The sequence below is a fragment of the Salmo salar genome, chromosome ssa03 (assembly GCF_905237065.1).
Source record: "Salmo salar chromosome ssa03, Ssal_v3.1, whole genome shotgun sequence".
Taxonomy (NCBI): Eukaryota; Metazoa; Chordata; class Actinopteri; order Salmoniformes; family Salmonidae; genus Salmo; species Salmo salar.
The window spans coordinates 14,172,437-14,197,214 of NC_059444.1; the positions used below are offsets into that span (position 1 = coordinate 14,172,437).

Below are 24,778 nucleotides of genomic sequence, written 5' to 3' on the forward strand. Positions count from 1 at the left end.
ACCACAAAAGGCTGTGTGAATTTGCATGGTATAAATAATGTAGAAATACCTGTGGTAGCTGTGGTTAATCTACACATAGACCCTTATAGAAAACATTACTTTTGTCAGTGCGCATGTGTATAAATACCCTATACTGTAGCTATGGTCAAATATACACGTATTGTAGACACTGAATCTGCATATAACAAATATTGCTTAGCAGGAAATGTTCCTCTTTCTCAACACACATACGTGAGAAAGCATTTCCAATAATGCACATCACCCTGACACTGTATCTAAGTGTTGAGATAACAGGAGTGTTGAAACTCTTGTGTGAAATTAATTTGTGTAATTCTATTTCCCCTCTTGTTTTCCTGTCTTGTCTATTAGCTTGCTTCAATTGACAAAAAGATCTCTGGGCATGGTACATGCAAGTGCACATCTTCAAAGAAAGCCCACAAGTAATTTCTGTCTCTGTCTCTTTTTCCTTTCCTCCCTCTCTCTCTCTAGCTCTCTTTCCTTTCCTCTCTTTCTCTGTCTTTCTCTCTTCTTCCATCCAACTCTCCTATGTGCAGTTTGTCAGTTCGACTTTGGACAGACAAACCAGAGTGAACACAGTGTGCATGCTGCCGGCTCTCACACATAGCATACCAGTGCCTGTTAGTCATTACCCAGCCACATTAGAGAGGCCTGGGTCTGGACGGGTTTATGTGGTGCCTAGCTCTCCCTCTGATCGAGGCTTCAGTTCTTTGCTGTGGTGGCGGCCTTACTGATCTAACATTCTCTATCATTCCCGTTCGAGATCTGAGAGGGATCCACGCATAGTTGCAAACAACTCCACCCCGTTGTTTCAGTTTTTCAACCACATGTTGGAGCCCCCGGGCAAAACTCAAACCATATTTAGCTGTAGTAAAGAGAACTTTCCGGCTCTTGGTGGAGTTCTTGTTGAATCTGATCAAACCAGTTCTAAAATAAGCATTTATGTACATACAGTACCCAGTGAAAGTCTACACACTCCTTGAACAGTCATCACATTTTTTTATATAAAATAGGATTGTTTTTTCCTACCGTTTTACATTTTTTTTTATTATTTTTTACAAAAACATGTCTTGATTGTAAGTCTTCACACCCCAGAGTTAATACTTGGTGAAAGCACCTTTTGGTTTTTTTACAGCCATAAATCAAAGATTCTACCAACTTTGCACAACATATCCATTGTTTATGTAAACATTTCTCAGACTCAGTAAATTTGGCAAGGAATTATTGGACAGCCATATTCAAACCTTATATCTTGTTTTCAAACAGATTTAAGTCAGGACTGAGACCGTCTCATTCTGGAACACTCAACACCTATCGGAAAGCCATTCTAGTCTGTCTTTGGCATAAACATTTGTGTAATTGTTCCCCTGAAAAGCAAACTATCCCAGGGTTAGATATTCAGAAGATTGACGCATGGTTTCCTTTAACTTTTTATCTGGGCTCCTTTGTTTTTTTATTCTGACAAACTCCCCAGTCCCTGCCGGTGACAAGCATACTCATAACAGGATGCTGCGACCGCAATACTTAAAAATAGAGGATCAACATTGTATTCACTCCACATTAATGGCCTGAATGACAGAAAAAGAAAGCCTGTGTTTAAAAATCCCATCAAAATCATCCATTCTGTTTGCAACAAGGCCGTTAAGTCATACTGGAAGACAACATGGCAAAGATATATTTTAATGGCAGGCTTGGGTCAAATCCAATACAACACAACACAGAATGAAACCCTTGAAAATACAAAGTATTGTGGTGGCAGCATCATGTTATGGGTATGCTGCGATGTGTGGGGTTGGACCCAGGTGCAGAGAATGGACCAGACGCGGAATCAATGGTTTATTATATAATTAAATACTTTACTGAAAATAAGGATCACAGTAATATTGAGAAAAAAAAACTTACTCAGGCAACAGAGGCAACCGAAATCAAGCTTCTGCAAACAAGGACAGAAAACACATTTTTTTAAAGGAAAAATCATAAATGAAGTGATAAGCAACACCTGAGTAACAGAGAAAGTCTTTAGGACGGCATCTGCTGCCTGGAGGAACCATGACAGTACACCCCCAGAGCGGCTCCAGCTGCGAGCCCTGACGACCACCACGTAATCGGTTGAAGTCTCTTACCAGACCCGGATCAAGGATGTACCGGGCCGGCACCCACGCCCCCTCCTCGGGTCCGTAGCTCTCCCAGTCCACCAGGTACTGCAGGGTCCCTCAGACCCAGCGAGCCTCCAACAGACGTCAGACAGTGTAGGCCAGGTTGGCCATCCACAAGTTGAGGGGGCGGAGGAGCAGGTGAGGGGGAGAGAAGGGACTGGCTGGAGATCGGAGACATGGAAGGACAGACAGAACCTTATGGACCTGGGAAGCTGGAGATGATAGGTATCCAGGTTGATGCGACTCAGGATCTTGAAGGATCCTATGTAGCGAGGAGCGAGCTCCCACAAATTCACCTTTAAGGGAAGATCATGAGTGAACAGCCACACCCATTGACCCGGTCGGAGGAGCCAAAGTGGTCTTCGGTGCCAGTTTGCCTGATGGGCCCCAATATGAGACAATGTCCTGGGGAAGTCTGTAGTCGAAAGACATGACTAAATACTCATAGTGGCCACTAGGGGTGTTAAAGGAAGTTTTCCACTAATCTCCTTCCCTGATTCTCACCAGATTGTAAGCGTTGGTGAAGAATTGGGCCCATTGGGCCAACTCTAAGGCAGCGGACATTCTTGATCATAATCCGGTTCAGCCCTCTAATCGATGCATGGACGCAGGCCTCCATCCTTACCCACAAAGAAGAAGCCTGCATCAGCTGGGGATGTAGAGAGTCTAATGAATCCTGCCTCCAGCGACTGCCGGATGTAATTGTCCAGGACTGGTGCTTCAAGGGTCAAGAGAGAGAGTACAGATGGCCCCGGGGAGGTGTGGAGCCAGGTTGGAGTTATGGCACAGTCGTATGAACGATGAGGGAGAAGGGTGGCCTGTAGCCTCTTACTGAAGGCCTCCCAGAGGTCGAAGTATTCGGGAGGGAGAGAGGAGAAGTCTTGGTCTTCAATGGATGCAGGAGGACATGGCTAGGCCCTTGGTGGGGGTCATAGACATTTAGTCTGGCAGTACTTACCCCAGTCTAGTAGGTGTCCCGTGGACCAGGAGAATCGTGGGTTATGTAGCACTAGCCAGTGGGTTCTCTGGAGCAGTGATCAAAAGAAAACTAAGAGTCTGAGTGGTTCACCCCAACCTGCAGTAGAATGGGCTTGGTCTGATATTCCACCTGGCCAGAGCCAATAGGGCGTCCATCAAGGGCTTGAATCTGCAGAGGGATGGGACATTTCACACAGGGGATCAATTAAGTTATCTGTGGACCCAGAGTCCACGAAGAGTTGAATCTGGTGTTGACGGTTTTCTCAGTGGAGGGCTGTGGGTAGTAACAGACAGTGACGGGGTAGCCGGGAGGTAACTGCACAGCTCATCAGGGTCTCCCCTTGTCCTGGCGAGCCCTGGTGTTTCCCGTCAGCTCTGGACATGTAGCACGGTGATGACCGCAACCTCCGCAGTAGAGGCAGCAGCCTTCACGCATGTGCCTGTCATGCTCCTGTGGGCTCAGACGTGTGTCCCAGCTGCATTGGCTCCTCAATGCTGGGTTCAGGTCGGGTGCTCAGATAGCCGGGATACTGGGGTGGTGTCAGCAGTTGTAAGGCCTGATTTCCAGCGTTATCAGGGACTCAAGGTCCTCTCCCAGTTCCCAGGCAGCCAGTTCATCCTTGATAGAGTTAGACGGACCCTGGTGGAAAGCGGTAACCAGTGCCTCAGTATTCCACCTACTCTCGGTGGCGAGGGTATGGAACTCAATGGTGAAGTCAGCCACTGGTCTGGCCCCCTGGCGGAGTCTGAACAGTCAGCTTGCTGCTTCCCATCTACCGACTGGGTGGTCAAAGACTCGACACAGCTCGGCAGCGAAGGCTAATATGGAGCTGCAGGATGGTGGCTGCTGGCCCACACGGCCGTTGCCCACACCAGGGCCCTGCCCGAGAGCAGAGAGATGATGTAGACGATCATGGCCTGATCGGTGTGAAACAAGGAGGACTGTAACTCGAACACCAGAGAGCACTGAGTGAGAAAACCCTTATATCCTCCTGGGTGGCCGTCATGCTGCTCAGGGGCTGGGATCTTGGGTTCCTGGAGGAACTACGGCAACGCCTGTAGCACTGGGCGATGAGACTTGGGCATTGACTCCTCCTGGGTTGGGGGTGTGCTGTGGACGGAAGGAATTGGTGATTGCCCGGAGGGTCTCGGAGATCTGGGAGAGTTGTTCATGCTGTCTTCACAACAGTGCTCCTCTGTGGGTTATGACCTCTTTCATCTGGTTGATCTCTGCTGGGTCCATGTTGGGCAGAAGCTTGCTGTGACGTGGTGGGGTTGGACCCAGGTGCAGAGACTGGACCGTACGAGGAATCAATGGTTTAGGATAACTGTAAATACTTGACTGAAAATAAGGTAACAGAAGGATAGCAGTAACACTGACAACCAACGAACACTAGACCTCTTACTCAGGCAACAAACACACAGGGCAACCAAAATCAAGCTTCTGCAAACAAGGACAGAAAATACACCTATTTTAAAAGGAAAATAATAATGAAATGATAAGCAACACCTGAGTAACAAAGATAGTCTCTAGGGCGGTCTACTGCCCTCTGGTGCCCGAAGGAACCATGACATATGCTTGTCACTGGCAGGGACTGGGGAGTTTGTTAGGATCAACATACATATGAATAGAGGAAAGCCCAAGTAAAATGGAAAACCCACCTCGGTCTTCTGAAAACCTAACCCTGGGATGGAGTTACAACTAGGCACAGACTGGTTGAATCACGTTATTTCAATGAAATTTCAACAACATTTTGTTGTGTTACAGCCTGAATTCAAAAGAGATTAAATTGATATGTTTTTGCCCCCATCTACACACAATAGCCAATAATGAAAAAGTGAAAATATGTTTTTAGAAATTTAAGCAAATTGATTGAAAATGAAATACAGAAAGATCTCATTTACATAAGTATTCACACTACTGAGTCAATAAATGTTAGAATCACCTTTGGCAGTGATTACACCTGTGAGTCTTTTTGGGTAAGTCTCTAAGAGCTTTGCACACCTGGATTGTACAATACTTGCACATTATTATTTTTTAAATTCTTCAAGTTGGTTGTTGATCATTGGTTGACAGCCATTTTCAAGTATTGCCATTACTAGGCCACTCAGGAACATTCAAGTCGTTGGTAAGCAAATTCATTGTATATGTGACCGACTACCTAGATTTGGTTTTATGTTGCAAAATAAGAAAGTGTTTTTTACATTGGATAAAAGTAGAGACTCAGAGCTACAAAATCAAACACTGCAGTTGAGGAACAATGGGAAAATAATTCTGCTTTGAAAGTTTCTAAACTTGTAACCCCACTTTTGAATGTCCCCACTTTTGAATGTCTCTTGAATATACCTATTCAGCATCGTTCACACGCTCTTAAGCCTTAGCCCCACCCATCTCTTTAAGGATTCACATGTGAGAACATGTGCTAAACAGAGTAAGGTAGTGTAGTAAACAACCAAAGATTTCAAGACTAAAAGTCGTGAAAATAGTAACCTATAATAAGGAAAAAACTCCAGGTAAAAATACACTTTATCTAGTCTTTGGCCTATATCCTAATCTGACTTTGGTGCAGGTCATGTTGTTCTTCACATTACCATCTCTGGTAAACACACACTATATCAAATAAAATCAAAGTTTATTTGTCACATGCACAGGATACAGAAGGTGTAAACGGTACAGTGAAATGGTTTCTGGCATAGTAGCAGTATCAAAAATAGAAAGTGTTTAAATTATTAGATGATGCTTACCCAGACACACGTCTAAATTGATGGGTCATGTGAAAGAAATGTTATAACCACACCCCAGCCACATCTAGCTAAGTGGATGGGTCACTATTGTCTAGACATGTACACATGTTCATGAAATACAATAGAAGGCCGTAATCACCCCAGACACACCTGCCTAACTTGATGGGTCATGTAATCATCTGGCGAAGTGGAGTATCTTGTTTAGACATAAAGCTAGCTAGCTAAAATATGAACCATAATAATAATTCCAACCCATACAGTACAAACGGATTGTCATAGCTAGCCACCATGCATGAAATGCATTAATATGAATCTGCAGGTAGCTAAAGCTAACCAACTAGGTTCAATGTTATCTAGCTAACTAACATTAGGCTATAATTAGTATGGTAAATGGCTTTCTGAGATACAAATAATATTACACAGACTACACAGATCATACAAGTAACGTTAGCTAGCGAGCCAGCAAGCTAACGTTCGCTAGCTAGCTAACAATACTCTTTAACTTGCAATGAAAACGACTTTCTGACAAAATTAGATACGCATAATATCTGAAAATCTAGCTAGACTCTTACCCATATACATGGATGAACGCTTCACGGCAGACTGGAACCACAGGTTCCTGTCTTTTTCCGTGGCTAAACCAACTAGGCTTGTAATTTAACAATTGTATTCGTATTTACAGATGGCAGTTTGTTATTGGGGCACTTGAATGTTCACGTTTAAGAAGGCATTTCTGCAACAACATCAAAAAACGCAAAAGAATGAACAAAACGTTCAAATGCCTCTCCTGACCTCTGAATGCTCGGCTATGAAAAGTCAACTGACATTTACTCCTGAGGTGCTGACCTGTTGCCCCCTTTACAACCACTATGATTATTTTTTGACCCCGCTGGTCATCTGTGAAGATTTGAATATCTTGAAGAACGATCTGGCCTAAATGGCCATGTACTCTTATAATCTCCACCCGGCACAGCCAGAAGAGGACTGTTCTGGCACAGCCAGAAGAGGACCCTCAGAGCCTGCTTCCTCTTTAGGTTTCTTCCTAGGATCCTGCCTTTCTAGTGAGTTTTTCCTAGCCACTGTGCGTGCTTCTACATCTGCATTGCTTGCTGTTTGGGGTTTTAGGCTGGGTTTCTGTATAAGCACTTTGTGACATCTGCTGATGTAAAAAGGGCTTTATAAATACATTTGATTTGATTCCTGTGTAGTGACTAGCTTCCTGAAATGGGTTACATATTTGGCCTTGCGTTTTAGGTTATTTTCCTGCTGAAAGGAGAATTTGTCTCTTAGTGTCTGTTGGATAGCAGACTGAACCAGGATTTTCTCTAGAATTTTGCCTGCGCTTAGCTCTATTAGTTTATTTTTATCCTAAATAACTCCATAGTTCTTGCCGATGAAAAGCATACCCATAACATGATGCAGCCACCACCATGCTTGAAAATATGAACAGTGGTACTCAGTGATGTGTTGTATTGGATTTGGCCCAAAAAGAACTCTTTGTATTCAGGACTTTTTCAGGGCAGTTTTACTTTAGTGCCTTATTGCAAACAGAAAGCATGTTTTGGAATACTTTTATTCTGTACAGGCTTCCTTTTCACTCTGTCATTTAGGTTAGTATTGTTGATTAACTACAAGGTTGTTGATTCATCCTCAGTTTTCTCTTATCACAGCCATCAAACTCTGTAACTGTTTTAAAGTCACCATTGGCTGGTGAAATGGTGAAATCCCTGAGCGGTTTCCTTCCTCTCCGACAACTGATGCCTCTATCTTTGTAGTGACTGGGTGTATTGACACACCATTGTATGTGTGGGGTACATAGATGAGGTAGTCATTCAAAAATCATGTTCAACACTATTAATGCGCACAGAGTGTGTCCCTGCAACTTACTATGTGACTTGCTAAGCACATTTCTACTCCTGAACTTATTTAGGCTTGCCATAACAAAAGGGTTGAATACTTATTGAGTCAAGACATTTCAGCTTTTCATTTGTAATTCATTTATAAACATTTCTAAAAACATTATTCCACTTTCACATGATGCCATATTGTGTGTAGGCCAGTAACACAACATCTACATTTAATCAATTTTAAGTTCAGGCTGTAACACGTCAAAATGTGGAAAAAATCAAGGGGCGTGAATACTTTCTGAGAGTTGTGCAAAGTTGGTTGAATCTGATTCAAAATGATTCACAGCTGTAATGGCTGCCGAAGGTGCTTCCCCCAAGTTTTAACTCTGGGGTGTGAAGACATATGCAATCAAGACATGTTCGTTTTTTATTTTTTGCTTTGACTTTGAAAATGTGGAGTAGGCAGTGAAGATAAGTACGAAATAAGTCAAATTTAGTCCCTTTTTTCCCCATTTAATTTTAAGGCAGGAAAATGTGAAGACTGTGCAAGCGGCGTGTAGACTTTCACTAGTTAGCTTGGTGTACTGTAATTACAAAAGAAGTTGGCTATAACCAAAACAGGCAGTCACCTATACCATACTCAACAGTTTGAATAAAGGCTTGGAAAGGCAATACTTAACCGCTATTGGTCAAAACAAGTTTTAGCAATTTCTCTGTGGATGATTTCTAACTTTCTCTCCTCTCTTTCCTCCAGGGGATGAGTGTTCTCAGGATGAGAGAGGAGCGGCGGCCATCTTTGCCACCCAGCTGGATGACTTCCTGGGCGGAGGGCCGGTCCAGTTCAGAGAGGTCCAGAACAACGAGTCCATCACCTTCTTGGGCTACTTTAAGTCTGGCATCAAGTACAAGGTCAGCTTCTTCTGCTAACAGCTGAAAGATGTGGAGTGGGAAGTAATTCATTTTTTCTTCCAATTAAGCATCCACTAATGACACTTTGCACAAGAACAGTGGGTTAGTTCAGGGTTTCCCAAACTCGGTCCTGGGGCACCCTCTGGGTGCACATTTTGTTTTTTACCCTAGCACTACACAGCTGATTCAAATAACCAACTCATCATCAAGCTGTGATTATTTCAATCAGCTGTGTAGTGCTAGGGCAAAAATCTAAACGTGCACCTAGGGGGTAGGACCGAGTTTGGGAAACCCTGGGTTAGTTTATGGTAAGGAAGTGGTTTATTGTGCATTAGAAATGTACGGGTTTGTGTTGCATTAGAAAGGTAACAGTTAGGGCAAGAGGGGTTGGTCGTAGCGATCTGCAACATCTCTGTTACAATCGTTCCTGTTTGTGGCAATGCGTTAGGCAATAGGAAGGAATACTCTTTGGACATCCATTGACGTACTCTATCAGTATAAGGTCAGAAGGATTAAGTCATTATTACTGATCCAAAAATAAGATATAGAAAATATTGAAAAACTGGATAAAACTGGATAGAAAAACTGGATACGGTTTGGACATCACTGGGATGTCACTAATGATTAAAGCACTGGTTTAATCATTAGCAACATCCCATAAACTTTGCAATGAAGTGAATGAGTCTGAAGTTCATAGACATTAGCATAGATTCCCCTTAGCCTTTGTCATGTTTACAACCAAACGTGTGACAGGCACTATAGTCACTGCAACCAGCATGTCAACGGCAGCCATTTTGAAATCCTTATAAATACAACAACTGTGGGGTTTGAGAGTTTTTCCCTTTGCTGTTTCTCTCACCATCTGTTTTATGTTTCCAGAAAAGCCTCAGACCTTGGTTTAGATGGCAGTAATTAACCCAGTTCTGTTTACATTTTGAAATGTCCGGTTTGTGGAAACTGTCTTCCTTTTATTTTAGAGTTACACACAGTGTCCTTGAGAGAGAAAAATAGAGAGAGGGAGGGAGCGAGAGGGAGAAAGAAAGAGATGTGGATTATGAGGGAGCAGAACGAAGAGGGGAAAGGGTAAGATGAGAGAGAGACTTTTGTCTTACTTTAATGAGATAACCTCAAAACACACACGCTGATAAAAAAGCATCTGGACATTGAGAGAGAGGGGAGAGGGTAAGAGAGAGGGTAAGAGAGAGAAAGAGGGAGGGTAAGAGAGAGGGTAAGAGGGAGAAAGAGGGAGGGGTGAGAAAAGAGGTAGAGGGGAACAGGGTACCAAGCTAGGGCTCATTATCTGAAACCTTCATTACCCTGTAGACATAAAACATTCTTTCCATGAGAATAAACATAGCTGCTTCTCTGCCATGGAAAGTTATCCTTCTTTCTCAGGAGAACTCTCTCCCTCAGAGTAGATCTGTTTCTCATTTGGGGAATTTTCATAATCACATAACGTGGGAACACACTTTGTATGCCCTTGAGAGGAAAAGCAGAACCGGGATTTGCCAACGTTTTTTCCCCAAACCAATGGACAAATTGTTTGAGTTAAATTGAAGTTTGGACAGTGATATCTATGGTTTGAAAACCGAAATCTGGTTTCGTATTCAGATCGGGCAATGTTGCCGCTATCACCATTTGTAATTTTTTTATCATGATTCAATATTTTCCTCTAACATCCATATGCATGTTTTTGTGTGGCGGCTTACCAGGAAGGGTCAGCTGACAGCACATTAAGGTAGAAATCTGTCTTGTCGAATAGGGAATAATGTAAGTTTTATGTAATACATTTCAAGCTGCAAGGTTTCAAACATTGCGCACCACCGAACAAGCGTCTGAGCTCATCTTTACTCTTTGACATTATTTGACCCCTCCTATCACAGCAAGGGGGCGTGGCTTCAGGCTTCCAGCACGTCGTGACCAATGACATGAGCGTGAAGCGTCTGTTGCACATCAAGGGGAGGCGGACCATCCGGGCCACGGAGGTGGTACTGTCCTGGGCCAGCTTCAACCAGGGAGACTGCTTCATCGTGGACCTGGGCAAGGTAAACCTCTACACTACAGTACAGGTGAAATGTAGATCTGGCCTGTGTATATGTAGGCTACAGTATTGGAAAACTGTAAGCTGGAATCAGGGCTACGAGCTAAGTAACATGAACACTTATAGGTGCAGTATCTCACATCTTAGTCATGTATTGACGCCAATGGAATATTTGAATAAAATGTCAAGCTATGCATCTTAAGTTAGGATTTTGCCCTACAAGCCTGAAGGGCTTTTGGCTAAGTAACATGAATGGAATATCAACACACGATTAGAGCCCGTAGTCACCGAACGGACAGTAATATCTGTACGTACGTGCTACCACTGGAAACATAAACCCTTTATTTCTTGTATTTCTTTTCTACCTCTTCTTCAGGATATCTACCAGTGGTGTGGCAGTGAGTGTAACCGCTTTGAGAGGCTAAAGGCCTCCCAGGTGGCCATTGACATCAGGGACAATGAGAGGAATGGCAGGGCCAAGCTCCACATGGTGGAGGATGGTGCTGAGCCACAGGAACTCACTGAGGTGAGGGATAGGGATACACACAAACATGCTTGCACACACACACGCACACACACACACACACACACACACACACACACACACACACACACACACACACACACACACACACACACACACACACACACACACACACACACACACACACACACATACACGCACGCGCACACACACGCACACACACACACACACACACACACACACACACACACACACACACACACACACACACACACACACACACACACACACACACACACACACACACACACACACACACACACACACACACACACACACACACACACACAGAGAAGCAAAATCAGAAGCACACACAGAAACTCTGTACAGACACACACCGTGGCAGCAGGTAGCCTAGTTGTTAGAGTGTTGTGCCAGTAATCGAAAGGTCGCTAGTTTGAAAATGTGAGAAATCTGTCGATGTACCCTTGAGCAAGGCACTTAACTCCAGGTTCGCCATTTATAATGTCTGACCCTGGCCGTGACCCCACTCTCCGACGGTGTCACAGGGAGCGTTAGGCAAAAAACACACTTCCAATTCACATGTGTATAATACACACTTGTGTGAAATAGGATTAATATAAGCACCCACCAAATCATTATTACACACACACACATCCACACACACACACACACACACACACACACACACACACACACACACACACACACACACACACACACACACACACACACACACACACACATACACATGGTTGGTGCCGTTTAGAGGGAACTTTATTTTTTCTATGAGCATGGCCTTATTTCTATTACAGCATATTGGGTGACTTTCATTGATATTCCATTCATCCAGTTCAATGTAACGTCGATAGGTTTAGGCTACTACATGATACTGGAATTTTCCCTATACCCATCATGAGGTTGCTACAACCTAGCATACAAATGAAAGTTTATAACGTAGGTACACAGGTCGAGAGACATATTGGAGTAATCAAGGTGACAGACAGTGACACATTCACTGCACACTTTTGCTTCTAGCATTTGGCTGATCTAACGTCTAGCATCTGGCTGATCTAACGTCTAGCGTCTAGCATCTGGCTGATCTAACGTCTAGCGTCTAGCATCTGGCTGATCTAACGTCTAGCGTCTAGCATCTGGCTGATCTAACGTCTAGCGTCTAGCATCTGGCTGATCTAACGTCTAGCGTCTAGCATCTGGCTGATCTAACGTCTAGCGTCTAGCATCTGGCTGATCTAACGTCTAGCGTCTAGCATCTGGCTGATCTAACGTCTAGCGTCTAGCATCTGGCTGATCTAACGTCTAGCGTCTAGCATCTGGCTGATCTAACGTCTAGCGTCTAGCATCTGGCTGATCTAACGTCTAGCGTCTAGCATCTGGCTGATCTAACGTCTAGCGTCTAGAATCTGGCTGATCTAACGTCTAGCATCTGGCTGATCTAACGTCTAGCGTCTAGCATCTGGCTGATCTAACGTCTAGCGTCTAGCATCTGGCTGATCTAAAGTCTAGCGTCTAGCATCTGGCTGATCTAACGTCTAGCGTCTAGCATCTGGCTGATCTAACGTCTAGCGTCTAGCATCTGGCTGATCTAACGTCTAGCGTCTAGCATCTGGCTGATCTAACGTCTAGCGTCTAGCATCTGGCTGATCTAACGTCTAGCATCTAGCATCTGGCTGATCTAGGGTGAAATCAGTAGTCCAAACTGTTCCATTTGAGTCAGGTTGTTGAAAGGCTAAATTAGATGCATTAGTGAAAGGTAAACTAAGAAGAATATATATATTTTTTTCCCGATACAACTCGCTCTCTCTCGCTCTCTTTCTCCCTCCCTCCCTCTCTCCCCTCTTTGTGATTTCTTTCAGCCAATGTCAATGTAAAATAGGGATATTGTAGCTGTCATAAGGGCATGACATCAGCAGAAGGCAAGGCAGGTTGACGTGCTCAGAGTGTAGATTAATTTACAGGTTTCCAATGGTGAAAGCGCCATTTCATACCAAATATACAAGTAGATTTACCAAATATACACGGCAATAGCCCAAAAGATATAGCCTCTGTATCATGCTTAACCTGTCCTATCTTAACGGACACTGGTAGAGTGCAAGACTGTTCAGCCTCCCCTTAAAAAGCCAAATGGAATCTGTCTAACAGGAGCTCAAGCAGGTAGGCCTACTACATAATATAAGCACTTGGCCCCCAGGACCAAAATTGTAATTGGCAATTACAACTAATAAACTGGTTCTACAATTATTTTTGTATTAAATGGAATATAGATTTTTCACATAGGGCCTGTGAATTTAAACGTGTGAAAGCAACGCAAACATTTCAACAAGAGGAAAAAAAGCACTCCACTGGCAGGAGTTTGGAGAGCGTGAGTGACGAGAGTCTTTGCCATAGTAAGAATACATTTTAACAACAAATTCCAAATGCAAAGCTTCATAAGTAAATGATCAATTTCCGGAAATTGTTAGGCCTACATGCTAAAAGACCATTAGTTGTCAGGGCTTTCGGAAGGATCGGACCAATACGCAGCGTGATCGTAATTCCACATCACCAAACAAGTTTTGGAGCTGCATATTTTTTTGCATTATGGCAATCCTCTCTCCCTCCAATTTGATGTTTGCGCTGCAACCGATCCTACAGAAAATCAGCAGTCTGTTCGCCAGTTCTCCCGACCTGTGTTGATTGACAGTTTGCTGGTGCAATCAGAGTGCCGAGGGTGTGTTTCACTAGCCAATCTGTTCAAATTTGGATGTTATTTTGTATTACAAGGGTGATGCCGCGGTTACTGTCTCTGGCTGCGTGAATAATCCACGGAGACTCTATGCCACAAAATGAGTGACAAAAAATTACAAAACCTGGCCAGATACTTTCAAGTCATCAGTCTCAATTCAAAATCAAGTCCCATGTCTAGGGGCTCCAAGTCCAAGTTATTTTATTTTCTATCAATTCGAGTCATCAAATTTGTAATTGATTCAGACTCAAGTCCAAGTCAAGTAACTCGAGTCCACAACTCTGCCTAACCCTAATTCTAACACTAATTCTAACCTTAACCCTAAACTCCCTAGAAATATCATTTGACCCCAGTTGTTCAAAATGTTGTTTGTTTACTATTCTTGTGGGGACTTCTGGTCCCCACAAGTATAGTTAAACACGTTCATACACACAAATCCAAATCAAATCAAATTTCTACAAGATGGCGCCGACAGAGATTGTCGCCTCACTTTGAGTCCTTAGGAAACTATGCAGTATTTCGTTTTTTTAGGTATTATTTCTTACATTGTTACCCCAGGAAATCTTAAGTCTTATTACATACAGCCGTGAAGAACTATTGGATATAAGTGTGACACACACACACACACACACACACACACACACACACACACACACACACACACACACACACACACACACACACACACACACACACACACACACACACACACACACACACACAAGCAAATCACTCGTACTTACACACCTACTGTATCCAAATAACATTCAAATATTCCATCGTTGGACGTGACGATGATACCATATCATAAAATGGTGCTATACATTGATGAGGAGTTCCCTGGAAATTGAAATACCCCTCACCCACTAGCGGTTCCGTGGGAATATATATCGGCACAAAAGATTTGTGCCCTGTGTCCTTACTGTGCCAGCTCTGTGCCATAGCCTTTTGCAAAACTGGGCCCATCAAACAAGTGTGTGGCAATGGCTCTGAAAACAATGTAATGAGAGAGAGAAAGAAATAGAGTGAGAGAAAGTGAAAGAGGGTAAGAGAGAAAAATAAAAAGGAGAGACTGGTGTTGCTCAGTCTCTGTATGAAGCTAATCGTCCATTTTGGATCTGTCCTAGGCTCTGGGGCCCAAACCCAGTATCCCTCCTGGCACCCCTGATGATGAGAAGGTGGACACATCCAACAGGAAGAAGGGGGCCCTCTATATGGTAACTGATGTTACTGCACCTTTGTTGTTCAACATCAGTATAATGATTTGTAATTGTTGTTCCTATCTCATTGTTCTCTTCTCTTGATAATGGTGTTGTCCATCTCAGTGCTCACACGTTGTTGATCTCTCAAGCTCATTCACATGCATTGGGAATCTAGGACGTTATGTGTTTAGTTGTTCATAACATTTTGCATATATTATTTAAGGATTCATTTGAGAAGAACAAATGATTTTTCAAGGGAGTACTGTCAATATATGTACAGTATAAATTGATGTATTTATTGATATCTCATCTTGGTGTATTTTGTAGATCTCCGATGCCTCTGGCTCTATGAAGTCGTCGGTGGTGGCCTCGTCCAGCCCCTTCAAACAGGCCATGCTGACCGCTGAGGAGTGCTACATCCTGGACAACGGAGTGGACAAGAACGTCTTCGTATGGAAAGGTAGACTAGTCCTCTCCACTGTTTTTAAATACTTCCCAGGATATCAAACGTTATCTATGCAACACATTTCTTACATAGAATGCAGTTCAAAGTGATTCATATATAAAAAACTTTTTAAAAAAAAAGTATACTTCTACTGTGTAGGATTGTGCAAGATTCAGAATGAGAAGTCAAGTAAATGTTCACTAAATCCCTGTGCACAGAGTATTGTTGAGATGTGTTGATGATTAATCAACTCTATCTTATCTCCATCTTAGGACCCAAGGCCAATGCAGCCGAGCGTAAAGCAGCCATGTCAGCAGCCCAGCAGTTCATCAAAGAGAAGGGCTACTCCGATAAGACGCAGGTACGCTGATGGAATAATGTGAAGTAACATTTTTAAATGAGCATGGATGAAAACATTTCGACCGTTGCTAGGTCTTGCTCAGGCACTACTAGGCTATTTTTAAAATGTTGTTAGCTATGTCCACTTTTTTTTTAAAGTCACTTAAAATGTTGAACAATAATGAATTGAAAACAAATATTGTTAGTGAACTAGTCTCACATAAGCATACTTGTAAGTTGAAATGATCAATTGGCTATTGGAATGCATGTGAGAGGAAATCGAGGTTCATGGTAAACAACAGAACAACTGACTCTTACTTTTCTTTGGCCATGCAGATCCAGGTCCTACCAGCAGGAGGCGAGACCACTCTGTTCAAGCAGTTCTTCAGTGACTGGAAGGACAAGGATCAGACCACGGGCCCCAGTAAGGCCTACAGCATCGGCCGCATCGCCAAGGTGGAGCAAGTGCCCTTCGACGCCTCCACCCTCCACTCCAACAACAACATGGCCGCCCAGCACAACATGGTGGACGACGGCAAGGGCAAAGTCCAGGTAAAACACAACACTGGACTACAATGGAAATAACTTAGTCGGGGTTCTCATAGTCATTTTGCCCAGGGTCTGTCTGTTTATGTTTACAAAGACAACCATGTGCCACACTAAATTGGCTAGGGGACCAGATGTAGCTCACTGCCCGTATGTTTCAGACCGCTGAACTAAGTCTGTATAAAGTGACGCGGGAGGGCTAAAAAGAATCTAACGACGCAGTTTGCTGTTCTATGAGTGGTCTGAGACAGGCGTTAGATTCAGTAGCTGTTCTATGAGTGGTCTGAGACAGTAGCTGTTCTATGAGTGGTCTGAGACAGGCGTTAGATTCAGTAGCTGTTCTATGAGTGGTCTGAGACAGGCGTTAGATTCAGTAGCTGTTCTATGAGTGGTCTGAGACCGGCGTTAGATTCAGTAGCTGTTCTATGAGTGGTCTGAGACAGGCGTTAGATTCAGTAGCTGTTCTATGAGTGGTCTGAGGCAGGCGTTAGATTCAGTAGCTGTTCTATGAGTGGTCTGAGGCAGGCGTTAGATTCAGTAGCTGTTCTATGAGTGGTCTGAGACAGGCGTTAGATTCAGTAGCTGTTCTATGAGTGGTCTGAGACAGGCGTTAGATTCAGTAGCTGTTCTATGAGTGGTCTGAGACAGGCGTTAGATTCAGTAGCTGTTCTATGAGTGGTCTGAGACAGGCGTTAAATTCAGTAGCTGTTCTATGAGTGGTCTGAGACAGGCGTTAGATTCAGTAGCTGTTCTATGAGTGGTCTGAGGCAGGCGTTAGATTCAGTAGCTGTTCTATGAGTGGTCTGAGACAGGCGTTAGATTCAGTAGCTGTTCTATGAGTGGTCTGAGACCGGAGTTAGATTCAGTAGCTGTTCTATGAGTGGTCTGAGACAGGCGTTAGATTCAGTAGCTGTTCTATGAGTGGTCTGAGACAGGCGTTAGATTCAGTAGCTGTTCTATGAGTGGTCTGAGACAGGCGTTAGATTCAGTAGCTGTTCTAGGAGTGGTCTGAGACAGGCGTTAGATTCAGTAGCTGTTCTATGAGTGGTCTGAGACAGGCGTTAGATTCAGTAGCTGTTCTATGAGTGGTCTGAGACAGGCGTTAGATTCAGTAGCTGTTCTATGAGTGGTCTGGGACAGGCGTTAGATTCAGTAGCTGTTCTAGGAGTGGTCTGAGACAGGCGTTAGATTCAGTAGCTGTTCTATGAGTGGTCTGAGACAGGCGTTAGATTCAGTAGCTGTTCTATGAGTGGTCTGAGACAGGCGTTAGATTCAGTAGCTGTTCTATGAGTGGTCTGAGACAGGCGTTAGATTCAGTAGCTGTTCTATGAGTGGTCTGAGACAGGCGTTAGATTCAGTAGCTGTTCTATGAGTGGTCTGAGGCAGGCGTTAGATTCAGTAGCTGTTCTATGAGTGGTCTGAGGCAGGCGTTAGATTCAGTAGCTGTTCTATGAGTGGTCTGAGACAGGCGTTAGATTCAGTAGCTGTTCTATGAGTGGTCTGAGACAGGCGTTAGATTCAGTAGCTGTTCTATGAGTGGTCTGAGACAGGCGTTAGATTCAGTAGCTGTTCTATGAGTGGTCTGAGGCAGGCGTTAGATTCAGTAGCTGTTCTATGAGTGGTCTGAGGCAGGCGTTAGATTCAGTAGCTGTTCTATGAGTGGTCTGAGACAGGCGTTAGATTCAGTAGCTGTTCTATGAGTGGTCTGAGACAGGCGTTAGATTCAGTAGCTGTTCTATGAGTGGTCTGAGACAGGCGTTAGATTCAGTAGCTGTTCTATGAGTGGTCTGAGACAGGCGTTAGATTCAGTAGCTGTTCTATGAGTGGTCTGAGACAGGCGTTAGATTCAGTAGCTGTTCTATGAGTGGTCTGAGGCAGGCGTTAGATTCAGTAGCTGTTCTATGAGTGGTCTGAGACAGGCGTTAGATTCAGTAGCTGTTCTATGAGTGGTCTGAGACCGGAGTTAGATTCAGTAGCTGTTCTATGAGTGGTCTGAGACAGGCGTTAGATTCAGTAGCTGTTCTATGAGTGGTCTGAGACAGGCGTTAGATTCAGTAGCTGTTCTATGAGTGGTCTGAGACAGGCGTTAGATTCAGTAGCTGTTCTAGGAGTGGTCTGAGACAGGCGTTAGATTCAGTAGCTGTTCTATGAGTGGTCTGAGACAGGCGTTAGATTCAGTAGCTGTTCTATGAGTGGTCTGAGACAGGCGTTAGATTCAGTAGCTGTTCTATGAGTGGTCTGAGACAGGCGTTAGATTCAGTAGCTGTTCTATGAGTGGTCTGAGACAGGCGTTAGATTCAGTAGCTGTTCTATGAGTGGTCTGAGGCAGGCGTTAGATTCAGTAGCTGTTCTATGAGTGGTCTGAGGCAGGCGTTAGATTCAGTAGCTGTTCTATGAGTGGTCTGAGACAGGCGTTAGATTCAGTAGCTGTTCTATGAGTGGTCTGAGACAGGCGTTAGATTCAGTAGCTGTTCTATGAGTGGTCTGAGGCAGGCGTTAGATTCAGTAGCTGTTCTATGAGTGGTCTGAGGCAGGCGTTAGATTCAGTAGCTGTTCTATGAGTGGTCTGAGGCAGGCGTTAGATTCAGTAGCTGTTCTATGAGTGGTCTGAGACAGGCGTTAGATTCAGTAGCTGTTCTATGAGTGGTCTGAGACAGGCGTTAGATTCAGTAGCTGTTCTATGAGTGGTCTGAGACAGGCGTTAGATTCAGTAGCTGTTCTATGAGTGGTCTGAGACAGGCGTTAGATTCAGTAGCTGTTCTATGAGTGGTCTGAGACAGGCGTTAGATTCAGTAGCTGTTCTATGAGTGGTCTGAGACAGGCGTTAGATTCAGTAGCTGTTCTATGAGTGGTCTGAGACAGGCGTTAGATTCAGTAGCTGTTCTATGAGTGGTCTGAGACAGGCGTTAGATTCAGTAGCTGTTCTATGAGTGGTCTGAGGCAGGCGTTAGATTCAGTAGCTGTTCTATGAGTGGTCTGAGGCAGGCGTTAGATTCAGTAGCTGTTCTATGAGTGGTCTGAGACAGGCGTTAGATTCAGTAGCTGTTCTATGAGTGGTCTGAGACAGGCGTTAGATTCAGTAGCTGTTCTATGAGTGGTCTGAGGCAGGCGTTAGATTCAGTAGCTGTTCTATGAGTGGTCTGAGGCAGGCGTTAGATTCAGTAGCTGTTCTATGAGTGGTCTGAGACAGGCGTTAGATTCAGTAGCTGTTCTATGAGTGGTCTGAGACAGGCGTTAGATTCAGTAGCTGTTCTATGAGTGGTCTGAGACAGGCGTTAGATTCAGTAGCTGTTCTATGAGTGGTCTGAGGCAGGCGTTAGATTCAGTAGCTGTTCTATGAGTGGTCTGAGACAGGCGTTAGATTCAGTAGCTGTTCTATGAGTGGTCTGAGGCAGGCGTTAGATTCAGTAGCTGTTCTATGAGTGGTCTGAGACAGGCGTTAGATTCAGTAGCTGTTCTATGAGTGGTCTGAGGCAGGCGTTAGATTCAGTAGCTGTTCTATGAGTGGTCTGAGGCAGGCGTTAGATTCAGTAGCTGTTCTATGAGTGGTCTGAGGCAGGCGTTAGATTCAGTAGCTGTTCTATGAGTGGTCTGAGGCAGGCGTTAGATTCAGTAGCTTTTATTGGCAGAGAGGTTTGGAACTCTCTTTCTTATAGGTCACCAGGCAGGCCAAAACTCCATCCCACCAAAACAGGCATACATTTCAGGCAATCTTTTGAAACAGCTTTTACACTTAAAGGGCATTATCATTATCATAAATTTCACAGTATTACTCCAACCTCATTGTGTGGAAATATATATAAAACACAGGAAAAAAATCACGTTTTTGACTGCACTGGGCCTTTAAGATGCTTTTGGGAAAACTGGCCCTGGTAAATACAAGGTTTTGAAGCGTGCTGGGCACTTTTCAAACAAATCAGGGCAGCAACATACACGTGGAGAATTATACTATTGGTTTCAGATCTGGCGTGTTGAGGATGGTGATAAGGTGGCTGTGGATCCCTCCTCTTACGGCCAGTTCTACGGAGGAGACTGTTACCTCATCCTCTACAGCTACAGGCTGGGAGGCAGGGAGCAGCACATCATCTACACCTGGTCAGTAAAAATGACATCATCCACAACTATGCTGTAAACATGACATCATTTATTTACACCTAGACAGTTAAAATTACATCATATACTTTACACCTGGTCAGTACATATGACATCATCCACAACTATGCTATAAACATGACATCATTTATTTACACCTAGACAGTTCAAATGACATGCTCTACAAGGAAAGGGGATACCTAGTCAGTTATACACCTGAAATGTATATTCTGCATGTAATCCAACCCCTCTGAATCAGAGAGGTGCGCGGGGGGGGGCTGCCATAATTGACATCCCTGTCTTCGGCATCCGGGGAACGACTGCCTTGCTCAAGGACAGAACGACAGATTTTTACCTTGTCAGCTTGGGGATTCGATCCAGCAACCTTGCGGTTACTGGCCCAATGCTCTAAACACTAGGCTACCACACCTTATCATCTACTGTGCATCTGCCACCTAGTCAGTGCAAATTACATCAAAACCAGACCATCATTAATAACAAATCACACCAACAGGGTATCTTACTTTACCCCAACCTGTTCTGGAATATTCTGAAACCCTTAGATGTGTTCTCTTAGTCTTAGTTCATAAAGAAGGATGTATCTGAAATTATCATGGCAAAACTGACTCAGTACTTGTAGTAGTGCATGTTCGATACCTGTAGAAAGGTCTCAATAAGATGGGCTTGACGTGTGTGTGTGTGTGTGTGTGTGTGTGTGTGTGTGTGTGTGTGTGTGTGTGTGTGTGTGTGTGTGTGTGTGTGTGTGTGTGTGTGTGTGTGTGTGTGTGTGTGTGTGTGTGTGTGTGTGTGTGTGTGTGTGTGTGTGTGTGTGTGTGTGTGTGTATGTGTTAATCTGTATCTGTGTGTGACAGGCAGGGGCTGAAGTGCACCCAGGATGAGCTGGCAGCCTCTGCCTTCCTCACGGTGAAGCTGGATGACTCGATGGGAGGAGCCCCTGTTCAGGTGGGTCTCTATCCTCTCCATCTCCTCCCCATGTCCCCAACACTCACAGTCCGAAAGCACCTGAGCAATAGGTACGACGGTGTGAAATTTAGATTCGTAAGGTCACTGGACTAAGCACTATAAGTTAATAGGCGGAAGCCGTTGCATTTATCGTGCTTCATAAAGCCGATGGCATGATGTAGGATCTTTTGGCAAGGACAGCTGCTGCATTGGTGTCCAGTCTCTCACAAGTCATATTATTGAACCACGTGTGTATTTTGTCTTTATAGACTGAATAATTCTGTGGAAAGTTTTTTATACTGTCCAGCAGAGGGCAGTCACACTTTGTTTTACTTCCAGTGTGTGTACAATTTTAATGGTTACCATATTGACGCATAATGTTCCATCATGACAGTATATTATATTATAATAAGGAAAGCAATCTTTTACAAAAATTGTATTAAATCACAAGAATTACTTGTGACTTTAGAATGGGTTTTCTTCTACATAGTTATCATTGAGTGTCCATTTCCCCCTCCAGGTGCGTGTGACCCAGGGTCAGGAACCCCCCCACCTGATGAGCCTGTTCCAGGGCAAGCCCATGATGGTCCATAATGGAGGGACGTCCCGTAAAGGAGGACAGTCGGGTACTGGCAGCACCCGCCTCTTCCACATTCGTCAATCCTCCACCCGCGCTACACGAGCTGTAGAGGTGAGTTCTCAGTGTGTGTGTGTGTATGTGTGTCAAAGTGGGACCACACTGTGCCTGTGTGTGTGATTGCTTGAGGAAGATTAAGTGTCTAACAATTCTTAGCCTAAACCATCAAAATGACTGAAGCACCTCTCTGTCTCCTCTCTCTCTCAGGTAGAGCCCTCTGCTTCCTTCCTGAACACCAATGATGTGTTTGTGCTGAAATCTCCCACCGCCATGTTTGTGTGGAGGGGGGTGGGTGCCAGCGAGGAGGAAATGGCCGCCGCCAAGCACGTGGTGGGTTTCCTGGGTGGCAGTGGCAGTAATGTGTCCGAGGGCAAGGAGCCAGGTAAGGATTCCATCTGGTGTTACAGGTTTATTGTATAAAGTGGGGTGCATCTTAATATTATTAATTTGGCTGGATCTCAATAGTATGACGTGGGGTGCATCTCAATAGTCCAATGTGGCTTCCTCTTCTTGTCTTATCCTTCATCTACAGCCTGAAATCACAGGATATGGGAAAGCAACTTGTTGGTCGCTTCCTTTAATGTATTTGATTGCCTATCTACTTTTTTTCAGATCAGTGTTGATGAAGGAAAGGTTACATGGAGAGGAAACAACTTTAGACAATTGAAATGTGCGAAACATCACACATCCTGACATATCACAACAAAACTCTATATAGTGCCAAATAACCAACGAGACTAATCCATTCTGGTCTTTTCTGTCCTAGCTGGGTTCTGGTCTGCCCTGGGAGGGAAGAAGGAGTACCAGACTTCCAAGAGTCTGCAGAACATGGTCAAACCTCCACGCCTGTTTGGCTGCTCCAACAAGACCGGATGCCTCAGTGTAAGTGATGGATTGTTGTTGAGTGTGTCTAACGTAACTAACTCTCTTGGATAGATATATTCTCAATTCATCCCCAATGGGAAATTCAGTGTCACTCAGGAGGAGAGAAAAAGGCATAGGTAATACAAAGTACAATGCAAAAGTCAAATGTGCCCATGTTCCAAAGTGCTGTAACATGTTGTAATCCTCCAATCATCAGGTGGAAGAGGTTCCTGGAGACTTCCAACAGACTGACCTGGCCACTGATGATGTCATGTTGCTGGACACCTGGGACCAAGTGAGTGAAGCTCCCCCATCCATATCATGATTCACAAGCGTGTTCATCTTCTGCTCTAAAAAAAACAATGCAGAGTGAATCTGAAAGTCTATAAGCTAACAGCATTTCTGAACTCCCGCCAGATCTTCCTCTGGATCGGCAATGACGCAAATGCGGAAGAGAGAACTGGAGCACCCAAAATAGGTAGGACAAACACGCAGGGAAACAAACTTCCACAATGGCCCCTATTCCAGGACCAAGACTGGGGCCACAACTGATTGAACATGAGCTCTAACTCTATCTATATAATCAAACGAGGACCTTTATATACAGTACCAGTCAAAAGTTTGGACACACATACTCATTCAAGGGTTTTTCTTTATTTTACTGTTTTCTACATTGTAGAATAACAGTAAATATATAAACACTATGAAATAACACATATGGAATCATGTAGTAACCAAAAAAGTGTTAAACAAATCAAAATCTATTTTAGATTTTTCAAAGTTGCCACCCTTTGCCTTGATGACAGCTTTGAACACTCTTGGCATTCTCTCAACCAGCTTCACCTGGAATGCTTTTCCAACAGTCTTGAAGGAGTTCCCACATATGGTGAGCACTTGACAGTGTCACCAGCAAAGCAGCCCCACACCATCACACCTCCTCCTCCATGCTTCACAGTGGGAACCACACATGCAGAGATCATCCGTTCACCTACTCTGTGTCTCACAAAGACACGGCGGTTGGAACCAAAAATCACAAATTTGGACTCATCCGACCAAAGGACAGATTTCCACCGGTCTAATGTCCATTGCTCATGTTTCTTGGCCCAAGCAAGTCTCTTATTATTATTGGTGTCCTTTAGTAGTGATTTCTTTGCAGCAATTCGACTGTGAAGGCCTGATTCATGGAGTCTCCTCTGAACAGTTGATGTTGAGATATGTCTGTTACTTGAACTCTGTGAAGCATTTATTTGGGCTGCAATTTCTGAGGCTGGTAACACTAATGAACTTATCATCTGCAGCAGATGTAACTCTGGGTCTTCCTTTCCTGTGGCGGTCCTCATGAGAGCCAGTTTCATCATAGCGCTTGATGGTTTTTGTGACTGCACTTGAAGAAACCTTCGAAGTTCTTGAAATGTTCCGTATTGACTGACCTTCATGTCTTAAAGTAATGATGGACTGTCATTTCTCTTTGCTTATTTGAGCTGCTCTTGCCATAATATGGACTTGGTCTTTTACCAAATAGGGTTATCTTCTGTATACCACCCCTACCTTGTCACAACACACCTGATTGGTTCAAACGCATTAAGAAGGAAAGTAATTCCACAAATTAACTTTTAACACGGAACATCTGTTAATTGAAATGCATTCCAGGTCACTACCTCACGAAGTTGGTTGAGAGAATGCCAAGAGTGTGCAAAGCTGTCATCAAGGCAAAGGGTGGCTACTTTGAATAATCTCAAATATAA

General features: G+C 44.0%; 1 protein-coding gene across 2 annotated transcripts in view; it reads left to right on the forward strand.

Moving 5' to 3' along the window:
* LOC106598932 (gelsolin) overlaps positions 1–24,778 on the forward strand; it is a 42,418-nt gene that overhangs the window by 14,533 nt on the left and 3,107 nt on the right. For both annotated transcript variants that reach the window (XM_014189959.2, XM_014189958.2), the window contains exons 3-16: positions 8,499–8,653; positions 10,537–10,698; positions 11,071–11,220; positions 15,073–15,162; positions 15,475–15,607; positions 15,865–15,953; positions 16,268–16,483; positions 20,439–20,572; positions 21,442–21,532; positions 22,053–22,223; positions 22,377–22,551; positions 22,936–23,051; positions 23,251–23,328; positions 23,451–23,511. In XM_014189959.2, the coding sequence (XP_014045434.1) occupies positions 8,499–8,653; positions 10,537–10,698; positions 11,071–11,220; positions 15,073–15,162; positions 15,475–15,607; positions 15,865–15,953; positions 16,268–16,483; positions 20,439–20,572; positions 21,442–21,532; positions 22,053–22,223; positions 22,377–22,551; positions 22,936–23,051; positions 23,251–23,328; positions 23,451–23,511 (1,821 nt within the window). The remainder of the gene's footprint in view (positions 1–8,498; positions 8,654–10,536; positions 10,699–11,070; positions 11,221–15,072; positions 15,163–15,474; positions 15,608–15,864; positions 15,954–16,267; positions 16,484–20,438; positions 20,573–21,441; positions 21,533–22,052; positions 22,224–22,376; positions 22,552–22,935; positions 23,052–23,250; positions 23,329–23,450; positions 23,512–24,778) is intronic.